This window comes from Melanostigma gelatinosum (genome assembly GCF_949748355.1).
Source record: "Melanostigma gelatinosum genome assembly, chromosome: 16".
Lineage (NCBI taxonomy): Eukaryota > Metazoa > Chordata > Actinopteri > Perciformes > Zoarcidae > Melanostigma > Melanostigma gelatinosum.
The window spans coordinates 9,268,751-9,285,526 of NC_136649.1; the positions used below are offsets into that span (position 1 = coordinate 9,268,751).

At 44.7% G+C, this 16,776-nt stretch overlaps 1 protein-coding gene across 5 annotated transcripts in view; it reads right to left on the minus strand.

The window, feature by feature from the left end:
- Positions 1–16,776, minus strand: part of ralgapa2 (Ral GTPase activating protein catalytic subunit alpha 2) — a 91,023-nt gene that overhangs the window by 60,608 nt on the left and 13,639 nt on the right. For all 5 annotated transcript variants that reach the window (XM_079286375.1, XM_079286373.1, XM_079286372.1 and 2 more), the window contains exons 3-16: positions 16,126–16,175; positions 9,476–9,533; positions 7,920–7,963; positions 7,630–7,810; positions 7,337–7,452; positions 6,524–6,662; positions 5,790–5,998; positions 5,197–5,442; positions 4,794–4,976; positions 2,846–2,980; positions 2,583–2,731; positions 2,352–2,463; positions 1,726–1,963; positions 633–812 (exon numbers count right to left, since the gene is read on the minus strand). In XM_079286375.1, the coding sequence (XP_079142501.1) occupies positions 633–812; positions 1,726–1,963; positions 2,352–2,463; positions 2,583–2,731; positions 2,846–2,980; positions 4,794–4,976; positions 5,197–5,442; positions 5,790–5,998; positions 6,524–6,662; positions 7,337–7,452; positions 7,630–7,810; positions 7,920–7,963; positions 9,476–9,533; positions 16,126–16,175 (2,040 nt within the window). The remainder of the gene's footprint in view (positions 1–632; positions 813–1,725; positions 1,964–2,351; positions 2,464–2,582; positions 2,732–2,845; positions 2,981–4,793; positions 4,977–5,196; positions 5,443–5,789; positions 5,999–6,523; positions 6,663–7,336; positions 7,453–7,629; positions 7,811–7,919; positions 7,964–9,475; positions 9,534–16,125; positions 16,176–16,776) is intronic.

A 16,776-nucleotide genomic window follows, 5' to 3' on the forward strand; every position in this document is an offset into this window, starting at 1 on the left:
GAGGCGGAAGGCCAGGAAAGTAAAAAGGCATCGTCTCTCTTTTATCCTCCACATTAAGATTCTGTCTAGACAAAATGTAGACGAGCAAGACTAGTTACTGTTCTACTGCCTTCCAGCTCAACTTCTAATTAGCCTGCCACATTCCCATCAGATAAGGGCTGTTTGTGGAGTCTGAAATGAGGTGATGACAATGAGTGTCCAAAGCTGGCCTTTGACATGCTGTCAGGGCTGGGGGGTGGAGATTGTGCTGTATGCCTGCAATCGAGCTGACATGGAAACATGTCGACATTGGCCAGTGACATGTGAGGGGGAACAATGGGGGCCACCTGCCGGCCTCTTTGTCTTCGCTGTTGGGCCTTTCAACGACACCTGGGCCAGCGTACACATGGAGCTGTCTGAAGGCTTTCACGCGCGGTCAATACGTCGGATAAAACCCTGCGGTCTGACGCTGTGCTCCGGAGGCTTATCAGCACGGTGTTGTTGGCTCACATAAAGCCAGAGGATTTATACAGTATGGACATAGAATCATACTTACGTACGGAGGGTCTTCTTAAAGCCTTTGCTGCTTTGATGGGATAGTAATATACAACTAATACAACAATAATGCTATCACTAACATCACAGGTACTTACCGGAGGCCTTCTGTCGGACGTTGTTACGGGCTTTCTCGACACCAGGAGCTCCTGAAGTAGTGGCCGAGCGAATCCTCATGGGCTCCTGAACTCCTTGCACGCCCTGCTCCCCTTGGTTCCTCCAACTCAGTGAGAAGGAACGCGCCACCGCCGCTGCCTTCTGAGAGTCCTGGATCACACCTGCCATGCAGAGAACAACACTTATTCCTGCTAATAATCAACTTCATAATTAGATTTAGAACCACCACCACTCAGCATTACAGACAGTTGTGGTTACGCTATATTAGACCGTGACCACTCACGCTGCTGTAGTGGCTGTCAACATCAATGTCTGTTTGCCCATTTCCTTAAACTTGCATGTATAGTGTGGGTATTATCTAAACTAGAATGAGCTCATTGTTTAAGTACACACTCAAAGCTCCGATATGTAGTATTTGTACATTTAGGACTTTGGCGACCACCTGTGGTTGTATCAGAAAAGACACGCTTGCAGACAGCCGGACACACTGATGGCAGTTCTACATGTTGTATTTGTCCCACTATAAATTCACGGTACAATGACAAAAACACAACATAAATCCACATATCTTCACATTCATAAAGCTGGAGAAAAGAGAATGTTTTGCTTCTTTTTATGCCAGATTGAACTAATCCATCGCTTATCAAATTGTTATAATTCAGGTAATTGACTAATCAATCAACTTTGAGGAAGAGATTATGATGTACGAATTATTTGTTGAACATCAAATGTTTTCCACAAAAGTGTGTGGAAGTGAGGATAAATGCAATTTATGTCGACTTAAATATTTAAAAGCTTCACAATTGTTATTTTGTCCCACTATAAATGAAAAATACACATCCCCTTTGGACTTTCTCAAGTTGTTTTTTTCTGTTGTTTTGAGTCACTGATCAACAGAAAGGACTTTTTCATATCAAAATGAAATAAACGTACACAACCAACCAGCATATATTCAAATGCCAGAAAGAAACCCGGCTAAACTCTCAAGTAACCAGACTTATCTTCACAAAAGACAATTTCACAACTTTTTTCACCCAAATTCTAGCCATCCCGATTCCCATTTCTCCCCCTCACCACGTCCTCTCTGCTTCTTCTCCTTCTGTTCGCTGAGTTTGTCCAGAGGCAGGTTGGCCATGTCCAGGCCGTAAACGGAGCGTGCCAGCACAGCCGTCAGCGAGTCCATGATGCTGGCCCACTCTGTCACCAGCTCCTCCCAGCAGGTAAGAGAGGACAGCACTGCCAGCAGCTCGTCCCACAGCTCCCGGGAGATGAATACGCACAGGTTGGCTCGCACCCACGCCACAATGATGGTCTGAATGCGAGACGAGCAAAGATGAATTGGCATTGAGAGACAGGCTTGCAGCTCTGATTTCAAGGCCCTGATAAGACGTGACAGCAGAATTCTCATACTGAGGCATCTAATTTGGTAGAGTGTCTCTTTGGCTTTTTGTCAACAACCAATCCATCAAAGACACACACACTGAGAACATATAGGTTCCCGAGCAATCATCATGGGCGCTACTCATCAAGAAAAATGCACAGAATTATGTACATTTGATGTTCTGTAATTACAATGTACTATAGTGACAGACTGCAGAGAGCAGGGATGATGACGTATCAACACTCACTCCCTTATTTTTCAAGATATAAATAAAAACCTGTGTACCAGTTAATGTAAAACTAAGCAGCCGTAGACGTACCCTAAAAAGTACAGACGCTAAGCTTTCAGCGAAGTTGTCTTTTCTTTGGTTTTCCTGTGGCCTCTTCATCACCGCCTCCGTGATCCTCAGTAGTACCTGCAGCATCTGCTCCCTGCAGAACACACAGAGAGGACATTCAAACGGTGTCGAGCCCAGATCAAAAAAAATAAAATCTGATTCAAGGACCATGAAGGAATAACTGTTCAATGTGTATCTGAATGTCTCACTGACCAGGTCTGTGTATTCATCGTGTGCTCCATGATCATGTGCCGGTAGATGCTGAGAACACCCTTGCACACCTCCACCTGGTTATCCAGGAGTTTAGCTACATCTTGGCATGGCTCCAGCATGAAAACGTTGGAGGAGTTGGTCAGGAACACCTACACCGATGGGTGCATGAAGACACGGGGGGGTTGAGCAAACAGCGAGACAAAGTACCGTAGGTAAGACTGATTCTAATCCTGACATGCTGTGATGTCAGGATGAAGACAGACCTGTAGTGTGGGCTGGATACCAGCCTTGACATCCCTGTTCTGTCCCTCGGTGAGAAAGCCCCGACTGATGGCGCTGCTGAACGAGTACGTCCTCCCCCAGCTGGACGAACGTCTGTGGCCGTGACTCTCTACCGCCTGGTAGAAGAAAAGGCAGGCCAGTCAGCAGATTAAAGCTAAGACATTAAGTAAGACAGATACTAAAGAGCTTGCGTGTTTACCGTTAAACAGCCTATGGTCAAAACTTGATTATCTATACCGTTTTGAGACCTCCATAATGACGTCATGTGTTGTTTTTTACTTACTCTTTTACTAGTTTTCTTCGCTACATTTGCCATTCATACCTCTCGTAACCAGTCTGTTATCTGCTATGCATTGTGCTACACTGCCACAGCTGCCATCCAAGCTGTGTGCTTGCAGTCACGCAGGAGAACTTTAACTGGTCAAGAGACATGCGCTTGTGCCAAATATTAATAAATTGGGCGAATGCAAAAATTAAGAAAATCAGGCAAATACCGTTTCGATTTAAAGTTTGATTGTTTAACTGACGTAAACTTCACACTCTGCCCCTGGTGGCCAATTAGCTTTATTAACAGAAACCTGTTCTTGGCTTTCACTTTGCGAGCTACAAGTTGTTATTTATTCAGGAAATAATGTGAAGATAGAACGGTTCTGTTGGGCTTCATGCATGAAGCACAGGTCTCCCTCTATATATAGGCTCACCCTACGTCATTCACCAATGGGCTGCTCCCTTGTAATTGACACAATAATTCTTCACATTGTCAAGATTATGATCATATATCGATGGCCGAAGAGCAAAACCTCCTATCTGAAAAATGCCTGGATCATTTTGCAGACAGGATCTTTGCAATCTTTCCATCATTTGGTGCGAGTTGGAAGAGGTTCTACAAAATGATGCTCTAAATTAAGTTTCAATAAAAGGGCGAGATTATTTTAAAACAGACTGAATATGAACAGCCTTCCTTCTTCTCATCATCCAAAATGAAATCCGGCAATCAGAAAATTCTGCAGATAGGAGGTTTTGTGCTTTGGCCCTCGATATGTTTTAGGAATAACCATATTGTGTTGAGCGCCTGTGCTATTGAACAAGGCAAATCATATGCAGCGGCCTTCATTTTAAAGAAAGTGGTTTAACATCAAGATAAGAACAGATGGAGGCAACAGTACGATATTTAGAAGTGACCTTATTGATACCTTAATGTAGATATAAAAAGTAAAACAATTGTATTGAACAGAAATGGCTAAATTAGAGACAATCAATGAGTAAAACAAAGTGCATTCACTAGAGTTAACCATGTTGCACAGCTGACACTTACTATTCCAAAAAGAGACTTGATACCCAAGACTCTTTATGACCAAAGACTTGGCTTGGACTTGCATAAAATAACTTGTGAAGATCTCTGGCCTGCATGCAGTAAACAATATTAAACACAAATATTAATATATTTTTACTTGAGTAGGTTTGTCAAATGGTAATTTTTACTTTTACTTCAGGATTTCTTCAGGGAATAACTGTACTTATACTTGAGTAAAGATGTCCAGTACTCACCACTGTGTAAAGGGGAGTACTACATGTCAAATTGAGAATCACAAACAATTTAATAATTAAATGCATCCAAAATATATTCCAAACTGCTAAAAAACAAAGTGAGCAAATTAGCTGTTTTTGTTTAAATTGGAGCAACTAAAATGTGTTATTTTGCTATCTGTAATATTTTTTTTGCTGATCAGAGATTTCCTCTCACATATTATTTGTACAGTATTATTTAACATCCAAACTATTCTTCTTCATAGGGGCGCACATAACAGGTCTTCTTTAAAGAAATGTCTTAGCCATACTTTTACTAAATAACAACAAATGACAAGCGGTGTATCTCTGTATGCTATACTAAGATGTATTTTAATTGGCAGTCTGTATCTGAGGTTTTACCTGTACGTGCATGCTGTTAATCTCTGTGCTGAGTGTCTGTTCAGAGCGGTCATCAACCTCATCTTCCGGGGCGGTTTTCTCAGGCTCTGTCATAAAGCCGGGCTTGTCCAGCAGGATCCACTTCCTGTACACTTTGATCACCTTCCTGGTTGCTGATGCCTCGCAAGACGGCAGCAGGAAGGCCTGAGGAGAGAGAGCACGGGCATGTGAATGGGTTTAAAAAGGCAGCCTTGTCATGGCAGGCATCTTTAAGTTATGTTAACAAACGGCCAGCAGAGGGCAACATAGTACGTGATATCACAGAGTCACCATCCAGTCGGCATTCTAAACTACACCTGGTGCAGAAGGTAATCTATTTTTACAACATCAAATAAAGACGTATTGCTTTGTGACCCCACTGTACCTGGTGGAAGACCTCGTTGACAAAATTCACATTGTCTCTGGTGGAGAGCAGGATGGCGTGCACCATGTCATAGACACAGCGGTGCTCCTCCTCAATGCTACACAAACTGGAATCGCTGTGCCGCCGATCGGACAGCGTGCTGCTGTTGGAGTGGCTCTTCTCCGGCTCCCCCGCTGGCCCGTTGGTATCCCCATCTGATGCCTTCTCCTTCTCCTTCTCCTGGCTGCTACTGCCTGCAGTGACAGTCTGGGCACCACAGAGACACGGTGAAACATGCTGCAGGGCTGCCTCTGCACAGTTCAATAATTGGGCCCTAGAGTCTCTTTGACTGGAAGTTCCTTAGTCGTGATTTATGGCCATTTATATGGGGAATGAGCCACTGTGCTGGTCATTACTGTAAAATGATTCTCACCTCCGTGCAATCATAACAATGTAAATGTTGCATTTAATTCCCCTCCGTCTCGCCCCGTGATTACTGTGACTCTAGGGAGTCTTCATACAGATACAGCTCAGAGGTTTTGCTGCAACAGCCCGCCTCCTCCATCCTCAGTGACGGCACGAGGAACCAACAGAATGGTACTTCTCCCGCTCACCTGGATGAGTTTGGGAATGACCTCGGTGCCGTTCTTGGCGCTCTGCGCCACAGCAGCACTGCTGACGTACTTCTTCTCCAGGAAGAAGGTGACCAGCCAGGTGATGAAGGCCACGCGGGGTGCCAGGTACTGGTCCCTGGTGCAGAAGGTGCTCTCGTTGTTTCGCGTCACTGGCACATACAAGGGTTTCGGTCTGTGGTGGGGGAGGTCTAATTGAGCAATATAAGCGGGATGAAGAGTGAACGACGGTGACAGAGGGAGGGTAAAAAAAAAAGAAAGAAAGGACAATAGGAGAAGAGCGAGACAAAAAAGACAAAGGGAGAGAGATTAAACGTCAACACCAGATGTCTGGCTGTGAAGGTTTTTCCAGTTTCCAGCTGCAGCAAAACTTGTTCAATCGACTATAAAGTCTGTGGCACAAAACAAGCAGAATAGTATTTATTATGTTCGTATAATAATGTGGATATACCTCTGGAAAGGAACAAGCGACATGTTATTTATCTGTACTGCTCACTTGTTATACCTCTGTTTTTCAGGTTCAGAATCATCACAGCACACATCACACAACATTTGTTTGTTTGGTTTAATAAAATTGTTATTGTAATTTTTTAACACCCACGATTTAATTACAAACTGAAAAGCCTCCGCTCAGCACTTGAATTCAAGGAGCCGAGGGGTTCAACTTGGGGTTTCATAACATTGTTGTATACTATAAACGCAGTATGTCAGCTTACCTAATAAAGGCTTGTAGACATTTGTCAGCTTGGTGAAGGAGGGGAATAGGTGTGGAAGGTAGTACTTCTTGAACAGGCTGAAGAGAAACCTAAAGCCCGTGTCCTGGTTCTCTTTGTTGCGCCATTCTAAACTGGATGCCTGGCAAACAGAGCACAAAGGCAGACAAGGTCAGGCTTCAGGGAGAGGAGATGGTTCCAGCATCGCTCACAAAGCGACAGCATATTGTTCGCAACACAATACTTTGACGGTTCCTCTAACAAACGGAGCACTGCTGAAATGGGAAAATGGATCGGGGTTAGGTTCACAGACTTAAACTTAACTACTCATATTGTATTTAGTTTGTCATCTCACTGTTGTACAAGACAGGGATAACAAACTACCTGAGCACTCACATCAACACCATGCCCGTGAAAACACACACACACACACACACACTTTGTATGGAATATGGTGGAATATTCTCGATGTACAGGTGATGCATTCTTGCCATGATTTAGTTTATTTGTCCAGATTGTTGTTCTTTTCAAGTACAGTCTCGCTGAGGAGACCCCTCCAACCAGGGTCAAATTTAAACTGTTAAAAAGGATGGATTCAATGAGTTCAAGTGTACCAACTCTCTGCCCACGGCCAGCGTCAGCTGGGAACAGTTCTTCCTCCGTCTTACATGCAACCCTTCACTACAATATCACCTGTGCCACCACGTGTCACCCCCCAACAAGGGATTCAGTTCAGACTTGAGATCTAAGTTATGACCGCCACTCTGAAGCCGATAAAATGTTGTGTCGTCTCTTCCTAGCATAATCAGTTGTTACCTGGATGACCATGTACTTGAGCAGGGTTTCGAGGATGTAACAGGTCTGGTCATCTGCAACCTTTTCTCCGACCACAGCCGGAACCAGCGGGGTAATCTCCTCAGGCACCACCTTGGCTGCTCAGATCGACGGACACAAAAGAGCGCAGTTAAGTGTAGGAAAGCGAGAGTTCCCCACTAAAATAAAAGGACCCTACATAATTCAATATCAGTTTCAGTTTGTGACAGACGAGCTCTAGAAATGTCTCAGCGTCTATGTCGTAATAAATTCATCACACATGTAGAAACATTCACCATCAGGGGGGTTGGAATAGGGGTTGTAGATGATGGTGTCGAGGGTGCAGGGCCCTCTGGAGGAGGGCACAGCAGGAAAGCCCGGTACCAGACAGGCAAAGATAAGGAACTGCTCCTCGGCACAGTTGTCCCTAAGGGCCTGCAGCCACAGCAGGAAGAGACGGATCCCTTCACATCGGATCTAGACAGGAGGAGATCGGGACGCATTAACGGCCACACAAAGGAGTAGTGCTGTAGTGAGTCAGGAGGCTGGGATTTGTGGCAATGATCCCAATGAGAACAGCACTTACCTTGAATGAATTTCCAGTGTGTAGAAGTTTTTTCAGTATGGAACCTGGAAGGAAGAAAAAGCCAAATATTCATCAGAAGTCTGATACACGACAAGCGGCCGCTTGTCGTCTCCACTGAGGCAAATTGACCTTAATGGCTGGTTCTCACAAACTAGTGGGGAGAGCGGCAAGGCGTCACTTCTTCCTGATGGAAATTAACATCAGTTGGCAGTGACATGCGTTCCACTGTAATCAAATGAGACATTGCTCTGATTGCTAAATACATTGAGCGGAAGAGGTCTGTGAGTGTGTGTGAGAGTTAGGACATGCTCTTGACAGCCTGCAGACAGCACCTGTTCATATGAGGTCCCCGTAGGCTGTGAGGACATTTTGGCGAGTTTTTAAAGAGGTATTTTATCTTGAAGATTGTGGATAAAACTGGGATTATGTTCAGGCTAAATGTGCTACTCCAGAGGTGAGGAGGAGGCGCAGGAGGAGGAGGAGGAGAATAAGAAGAAGGAGGCTGAGTTATTTAAGAAGAATGTGGACGAGTTTATGAGTGTGTTTGTCTGGTGCTTTCATTGTTCTCCTCTCATCAGGTTCAATCAATAACATTTCTGTGTTGGACCCATACAGAGATCCTTTCAGAAGGTGTTGGGCTCAGGAGAGAAGGAATTACAAGTTAGCCGACAAAGGACGGTAATAGTCTGTGTCAACTGTCTGTGACCTTGCAATCCTCAGCTAAAAAGGCCAAAAGCACTACAAGTCGTCAATGTCATTCCTGAGCTTCCTGACCCACAACAAGGAGTTTGTCCTCGGGCACTAAAATGCTTTCAGCAATTCAACCAGCCTGTAGAATGTGTAAAAAAAAAAAAAAGATGTGAAATAAATGTTTCAATTCAATTAAAACTCAGATATGGCAAGAAGCTATCCAGCCACCACCGCATATTCTTCAAAATAGAAGTGCACAGTGAAAGCACCGCATCTTGACCAGTGACACGTGAACTGACGAGCGCCAGAGAACATTCAATGAGAGTTCAAGAAAAAGCCAAGAGGCAGCCTTAAGCCTGCGGTGGTTTGTTGTCCAATGACTGACAAAGTGGTGAATTTGTCTGGAGCATCCAACCCCAGAGGGGTCTTGATGATATTTGCAATTGCAAGCCCGAGGGGAAGGCCAATCTCCAACAGTGATCTAGACCCAGACTGCTACCTGCCAACGGCTGACACACAACAGTTATAATTGGGGTTGTCGCTTCTTGCAAGGGGCTTTTCTTTCTTTTTTGTGTGTGGGACTGAAATCATGGCGGCATAATTCAATTACTTATTTGCATTTCAAATTAAGGGCTCATTTGCATTTTTCTCATTTGCATCCCCTTCTAAGACTAATTATTTTCTCTTCATTATGAAAGGCTTAGGCATGGTGGTGGCCATTTTTTTTTTGTCCGAAAGTGTGTCTTCACAGATGCATAAGCAGAAAGACGCATACGCACAGTATATAACTACCCGTCATGTGTAACAGAGAGACAACACTCAGCATTCTAAGTATTTGAGAAGGTAGTAAAAAAACAACAACATACCTATACTGTGAAACTGCCATCGGTTGTAGATTTTCTCGGGCAGATGTTGAAGAATTTTCTGATGAAAAAATAGAAAAAGGTTATGATTATAGTTTGTTACATTTCAGCAATAGCGATAGCATAATGTGTGCAGTAGGTCACAGAGTTGGGCCTTTTTCCTTAAGCACGGCTGCAGGCTTCATTCTGAGGAATACATTTTCTTTCAGAGCTGAAACGATGAGTTGATTATTCAATTAGTCGATCAACAGAAAATTTATATATTTTGTGCAAAAAATGGCAAACATCCACTGGTCTCTAAAATGTAAATATGTTCTGGTTTTCTTATGTGACAGAAAATGTAATATCGTTGGGTTTTGGCCTGTTGATCGGACAAAGCCAGACGTTTGAGCACCTTGTGTGCTGTCATTTCATCGATAAATCAAGAAAAATAATGACGCAATATTGGAAACAGTTGTTGTTTGCAGCCATTTGATCCTAAATAAGGGAGGAAACGCCGACTGACTTAGCTTTGGTAAGTGGCGCTGTTCTGCCTAAGAAGCCTACACTTAAGGAATGCCGTGTCCTTGCCCTTTCCCTCCACTTGGCTTTGCATGTCTGCAGATCCCCGCGACACAGGACGGCACTAAGAAATGTCATCACCACGCCAACAACCGCTTTACAACTCAATTAGAGCGCCCTAACCTTTCAGCAGCCTATCATTATTCTTGAATGCAGCGACAGGTTAACTGGGTCCCTCAGGAGAGGGGGGGGGGGGGGGGGGGGGCAGACACGTACTTAATAGTCGATGCACTGTGAGCAACTGATGGCCCCCCAATGGCTCACTTCTTATCACATCCTAATCACTGACCCAATAAGACTTCATGATTGCAATGGGGAGGTCAAGTCTGTCCTTTGCTGCTTTACGTATGCAGCTCCAACCCACTCAACCACACAACCAACTCTGGCCGGTATAATAAAAGGCTGCGCTGCCCTCGAGAGTGAGAAACACAGGAGGAGAGGGATACAGAGCATCACCAGAAGAAGAAGAAACAATGTGCATGAAAGAGCCACAAAGATGAAGTCCTTTTGAGTGAAAACAAATCTTTGGCAGTTTATAAAAAATAAATGAGTAATCTTTAATACATGTCATTTTATCACAGTAAAATGTAAGTATTATTTAGCTTGTTTCTGTTGTTTATTAAGACAGTTTATTTGTTTTGTCGTTAAATATTAATATTGCCACAACAGAACCGTCTTAAAGATGGTATACGTCGACTGTTCTTTGGCCCGGTGCTACACTACGCTGAGAGCTGTGGTGGTCCAGAAGTCATCATGTTTCAAGTGTCTCAGTTTGTCAACAACGTCCTTCTTCCCTCGTCATCCTCCATCTTTAACTTTCCCTTCTTGTACTCTGAGACTAAATCCCCGTCATTACCAGTGGCAGCGGAGATGTTGAAAGACACACATTGCTCAAAGGGGGGGGGGGGGGGATGACTATCTGTGCTGTTCAATTTCTCTCTGATCCAACGGACGTGATGGTATGCGTGTACACCTTGCTATTGATCCGGCATAGGATTACCGCACAGGCTTGGAACTGGCCTCCTTCACTCCGTCTCCTTGGGGCAGCAGACACATTATGCTCGGCGGCAACACAGCAGGGTAGCCTGCTTAAGCCTTTCCCTGTGAGTGTGTGTGTGTGTGAAAGCAGACACAATAACACTTTCTCTCTCCTCAAAGAGCACCAGGACAGGAGAGGGGGGAATGAGATGGAGAAGCGAGCTCAGAAAGACTCCCTGCGGAGCTGGAATGGTGGCCCGCAACAATGAGGACTTTACTGGCTGACACCAGGCGGATGGAGAGTCTGCCGTACTGAAGGTTGGTGGAGTTACTCTAATCTGCAGCCGTACTGCGGCATAAAGATGGGAGCATTACTGCGGTACAACTACAGCCTTAACGCATTTACATGATCCGCACTTAGGTTTCCAGTCGCAGGGCCTGAACATGACGCAGAATACGCTTCTCCGAGAGGTGGTCCACAGGGGGACAGACAGGCAGCACTCTCAGGAGGAATGTAGTCATTCACCTATTGTGTAGGTCTTTGATAGAACTCGGAGATTATCATACCGTCTACAAGACAATGCAATCTCCTGACAGTGGCTTTGCTGTGTGTTAGTGCTTTGTGTCCAACACAAGATGTTCAAAGCAGCAATTAGAAAATGACCAGCTTTTAGTAAAACAGTGTATATAGTGTCGGGAATAAAGAGCAATACTGTTAATAAGTATCGTCTTTGCAGTACAACATGTTTTGTTCTACAACAGAAACTAAAATCACCTGTTGGCCTCATGGACGGTGTGCCAAAAGACGTCAGTTACACCACTGCTTTGTTTAGTCACTGGAGACATAACCAGTCTGCTTATTTACATGATAAGCAAATGTCGAAGCTCGCACCCTCGTTATTTGTTGGTAAGTAAATTTAAGCTGACATTTGTATATCTCATATGACTAAAATATAATGAAGTTTAACTTTTACTTTCTTGAGTTTTTACTTTTGGATCATTTACCAAAATACACTGAAGACTGAGCAGAATGACTAAGATGTTGTCGTTCTCCTCGGCAGCCAGTGGGTGGCAGCAGCAGAGTGCAAACAAACCAACAGTCGGTTAGTACAGCGTCAGGGTTTCCTCTTTGCTCCGTGTGTGTGTGTGTGTGTGTGTGTGTGTGTGTGAAAGTCAAGCTGCAGCAGGCTTCCTCTATAGAACAGTGCCGGACAACAGCAGAAAGCTGAAGGACACGTTCATACATTTATAAAAAAATAAAACAAATGCATCCACGAAGTGTTCATAACTTAAAGACAAGTCCCCTCTTAACACATTTCTAATATCCTCCTCCTGGTTTTGAATCTGCTCGTGGTTGTATTCTATTTTTGATTTCATGCCTTCCTTTCTTTTATTGCTGCATTGTATTATGTATCAATGGTTGAGGCAGAACTTTAAATCTGCTCCGGTTTGAAGGGTAAACGCGGGTTAAAGCATTATCCTCATTAAGATGCATTTACTCAGCCGGCTCCAAGTGCGCACCCGAGCTACACTTAGCACATTTGCATTCATGCATTAACCAACAACCCCCTGCTGGTGAACAGTCAGTCATAACCAGGACTGCAGAAAGAAATCACTGAGCTAAACGGCCTTGGGTTGATTCTTCAGCAACATGTAAAGTCAACATGTAGAGGAGAGTTCCAGTGAATCAACCCCGAGACGTGCGTCGGGAGGAATACGACGCCATTACACCAGGCAGGGAAAGACACACAGAGTGACGCTGTGTTCTTTAATTACCTACTCACTGATTACTAAGCATTTACAGACACGGAGCTTAAATGGTGCATTTAAATGAACAGGAGTCACAACGAACTGTCTGTTCGCCATGAGCTGTGGCAGGTGGACAACAACATGGCTCATTCCTCCGTAATTGGGCTGCGTTTGTGAAAGCTAGGGTTTTTTCTTAACTGGGCAAATGCAATTGTTTGGAACGCACAGTCTTTTGGAAATAGCAATATCTTGCCGTTAGGCTGTCTTTTCTGGATTCCTCTGCAAACTGTGGTTTTCTGGAGATAGCTGTGCTGTCATTTTACCCCTTAGATCTCCATGTGACGTGGAAATCATGGTGGAATAAAGGTTAAATCTGCTTAAAATCACATTTATCCATCAAAAAAAAGGTTAACTAGATATAATAATCAGGTATGCCCATATAAGGCAACTCAGTAAGTCAAGTCTCAAATCTAGATGAAGGGCTTTTTACAGAGCATTACGAGGGGAATTCAGAATGCTGAGTCAGGTCCGGGTGACGGACGACAGGTCACGGTGAGGTCGTATCCTGGAGAGAGAGAGAGAGTGGATATGAACAGACTTCCCTCGGAGTCTTGTTGGTCCCACAGCTGTCCCTTAACCTGTCCCACAACCTCAGTGGCACCAGCATGGAGCTGCTTTCAGACAGTGAGAGCTCATTTACAGTCAAACAAACCCGAGTCCCTCGAGCCCCGACAAGCTCAAGCTAGTCTTCCGGCAGCAAAAACTATTTTCTACCACAGAGAGGGGTCTCATCTGGTTTCATAGCATCCTTAGTGTCCGTTTAAAACAGCTTTTCAGCAGCTTTCTCACTACATCTACATGGCGGCAAGGCGATCAGAAAGAATGCATCTAGACTCCAACACAAACGTCTGCCAGAGGGAAGCAGACATAATCCCACTGACAAGGACGTCGCCTCACACGCCCGCCTCGTATTGACGCTCTGAAACTTTGCGTCAGGCTCTGACAACAAGCTGCGTTGGGAGCATAAGCGAACAGCAACGTTGCCGTTTCAGGACGGAAAGATTTAGTTCGCTCGGCTCTCTAGCTTCACCAGCCTGTGGCTCTTGGCGGCCTCCTCTCACTGCTGCCCATCCCTCACTGACAGACAGCTTCCTCCACTGACCTCAAAGTTCCTTTTGTCTTCATTGACTGAGCAGTTATATATTAGTGCATTGATCATTCAATTACTTGGCACACCTTAATTACACAAAAGTGTCCGCTGAACTCGTTATGCGACCGAACTTGTGATGTATAAAAAGGGACATGTACGTTTTTCTATTCCATCCACCACCGTGTTGCATTCTCACAGCGATATCGGGTCTGTCATCTCTTGTCGGCTCCGGTGCAGCCTCACGAGCTGCCACGGTGGATGCCTGCGTGGCAGCCGACACAAAGGGATCCTGGAAGGGAATGGGCTGCTGGTGGCGGTGGGGGGTTGGGGTGTTTAGCAGAGTTTAAGGAGGAGGGACAAAAAGATTTCCCCCTCTAGATATATTTTACTCAAATGGGGGGGGGGGGTCACATACCTCATCATGACAGTGGAGTAATCCCCACATAGCCAGCTCAAAGCAGACACACACGCTGCGGACATGTACTGTGTCGGTCAGCCAGATTTGAATGCGGGAAGGGACTCAGGTGATGGAGAGGGCGGGGGGGCTATGATGGCGACATGAGGACACAACTGTGGCTTTACAGGGAAAAGACAGAGGGACAGGGATGTGGAGCACCATACAGCGCTAAAGTGTGTTGCAAAACGGCCTTTTGTCTCAGCCGTTGTCCATTGACAGCCACCGCTCTGAGGCTCTTTGGACAAAGGCTGCTGGGGTTGATGTTTTGGTTGGTTGACCTCAGTGACTAAAACAACTGACAGGCATTTATAAAAAGAAGAAGAAGCCTGAGAATTTGGGTTTATGATCAAATAAATGCACAATCCACTAACTAATATTAGTTAATCTTTCACCGCATGTCCCTGTGCTACATTACATCAGCTCTGGGAATACACGGTACACATTAGCGGTGCATGCTTTGTGAGCACAAATGTGTCCACTGATATCATATTCACGAGCACATAGGATCCAACACGCCTAATCTAATGTGGCGTACAGAGAAAGTCTCCAGAGTGCAGCAGAGCTCCGGATCAAAGCAACTCTGTATCTGTCCTGTACACACCACTCACAGCAAGCTTATCTGCTCAGCTCACGGGTAAGAGCACACGTTGGCACAGGCAGGGGCTGATAGGGGACAAATGAGGGTTAAGCTGCTTTCAATATTCGTCTAAAAAAAAAAGAAAAAAAAGAGAAAGATGACTCTGTAAATATGTAGGAGGTATGAGTCCAGGATATTATTTACAGGTCAGATGACTGGATGTGTGCGGACAGGCGACACTGCAGGGACATCTTTTGAGTCCACTGATCTCAATGAGGATTTTCATTTGAATCAATTATCAAAATATCGACCGAAAAACAAGCTAAGAAGCACATGAATTACACACCTGAACCATTTGAGTCTGGCATCAGCAGATGCACTAAAACGCACAAAAGTACGCCAGGCCTCACCCAGACGGAAGAACCAACAAAAAAAGATGTAAGACGAGCGTGATAACATGAAAATAAGAGTCCAAGCTGTACGAGATAAGCCTGACTAGCAAATTAAGAATCCATAGCTAAAGACAGATAGCTGCAGCGTCTGGCCCGATGCTACAAATGAAATATCCTCTCTTTCTGTGCTTTCTAAGCCGCAATGACTTCCTCTATGTTAGGCATAACACTCCCACAAAGTTCTCCCAGGTGACCAGAACAACTAGGACAAGACATACTGTACAAACAGACTGGCCTCCCATTTGTTTTTTATTTTGTTGATCTGCTGCCATCCTCACAGCCCTGCCCTGCGCAACTGTAACAGGAGAGCTGGCTGTTTGTATTGGAAACTGGAGCTGCCTTTGGAGTCAGGCGGGAAAACAAGGTGGGGGACTTTAACCTGCATAAGAGTGTTCAGAAGAACAGAGGGAGGGGCCAACCAACAGACACCAGACACGCCTACTCTGATTTGCATGCACACCTAGGTTTTAGAAACAAGAAATGAGCGCACAGTGTCGAAGGCTGGAAAATGATTGAGCGAGGCTTTTTTTTTTTCATCTGCACAATCTCCGAATGATTTCCAGGCTACTTGAGGCAAATTCAGGAAGTAGCCAGAGTTACGAGCAGTATGGCGCCATGGAAACTACGGTTCCGCCCCAGAGATCCGCGGTAAACAGGTTGAGGCTCCAGCGGCTATCAGTGGAGATCAGAGATGGAGAACAGTAGCAGAGAAAGAGACGGATGACTTACTTCAAAAATAAAGAGGATAGAGTCTAGCTCCTCCCTTTGAGATTTGTTCCCTGAAACACAAGAAGAGTACTTAGGCAAGGCAAGTTTATTTGTATAGCACATTTCAACAACAAGGTAATTCAAAGTGCTTCACATAAAACCATTAAAAGCATCAAAACATAAGGCAAAAGAAAAGGAGATTTAAAAACAATTAAAGAAACAGTGTAAGAAATAAAATACTGTAGTAAAATGCAGAACTGCAGGAAATTGATTAATATATGAATTGAATGTGGTTCAATTAAAGGCAGCAGCAAACAGAAAGGTCTTCAATCTTTATTTAAATGAGCTGAGGGTCTCAGCAGACCTGCAGCTTTCTGGGACTTTGTTCCAGATATGTGGAGCAGAAAAACTGAACGCTGCTTCTCCATGTTTAGTTCTGACTCTGGGAACAGAAAGTAGACCGGTCCCAGACGACCTGAGGGGTCGGGATGGTTCATAAGGTAGCAGCAGATCAGAGATGTATTTTGGCCCTAAACCATTCAGTGCTTTGTAAACCAACAGTAGGATTTTAAAGTCAATTCTTTGTTGGACAGGAAGCCAGTGCAAAGACATCAGAACTGGAGTGATGTGATCCACCCTCCTGGTCTTAGTGAGGACTCGAGCTGCAGCGTT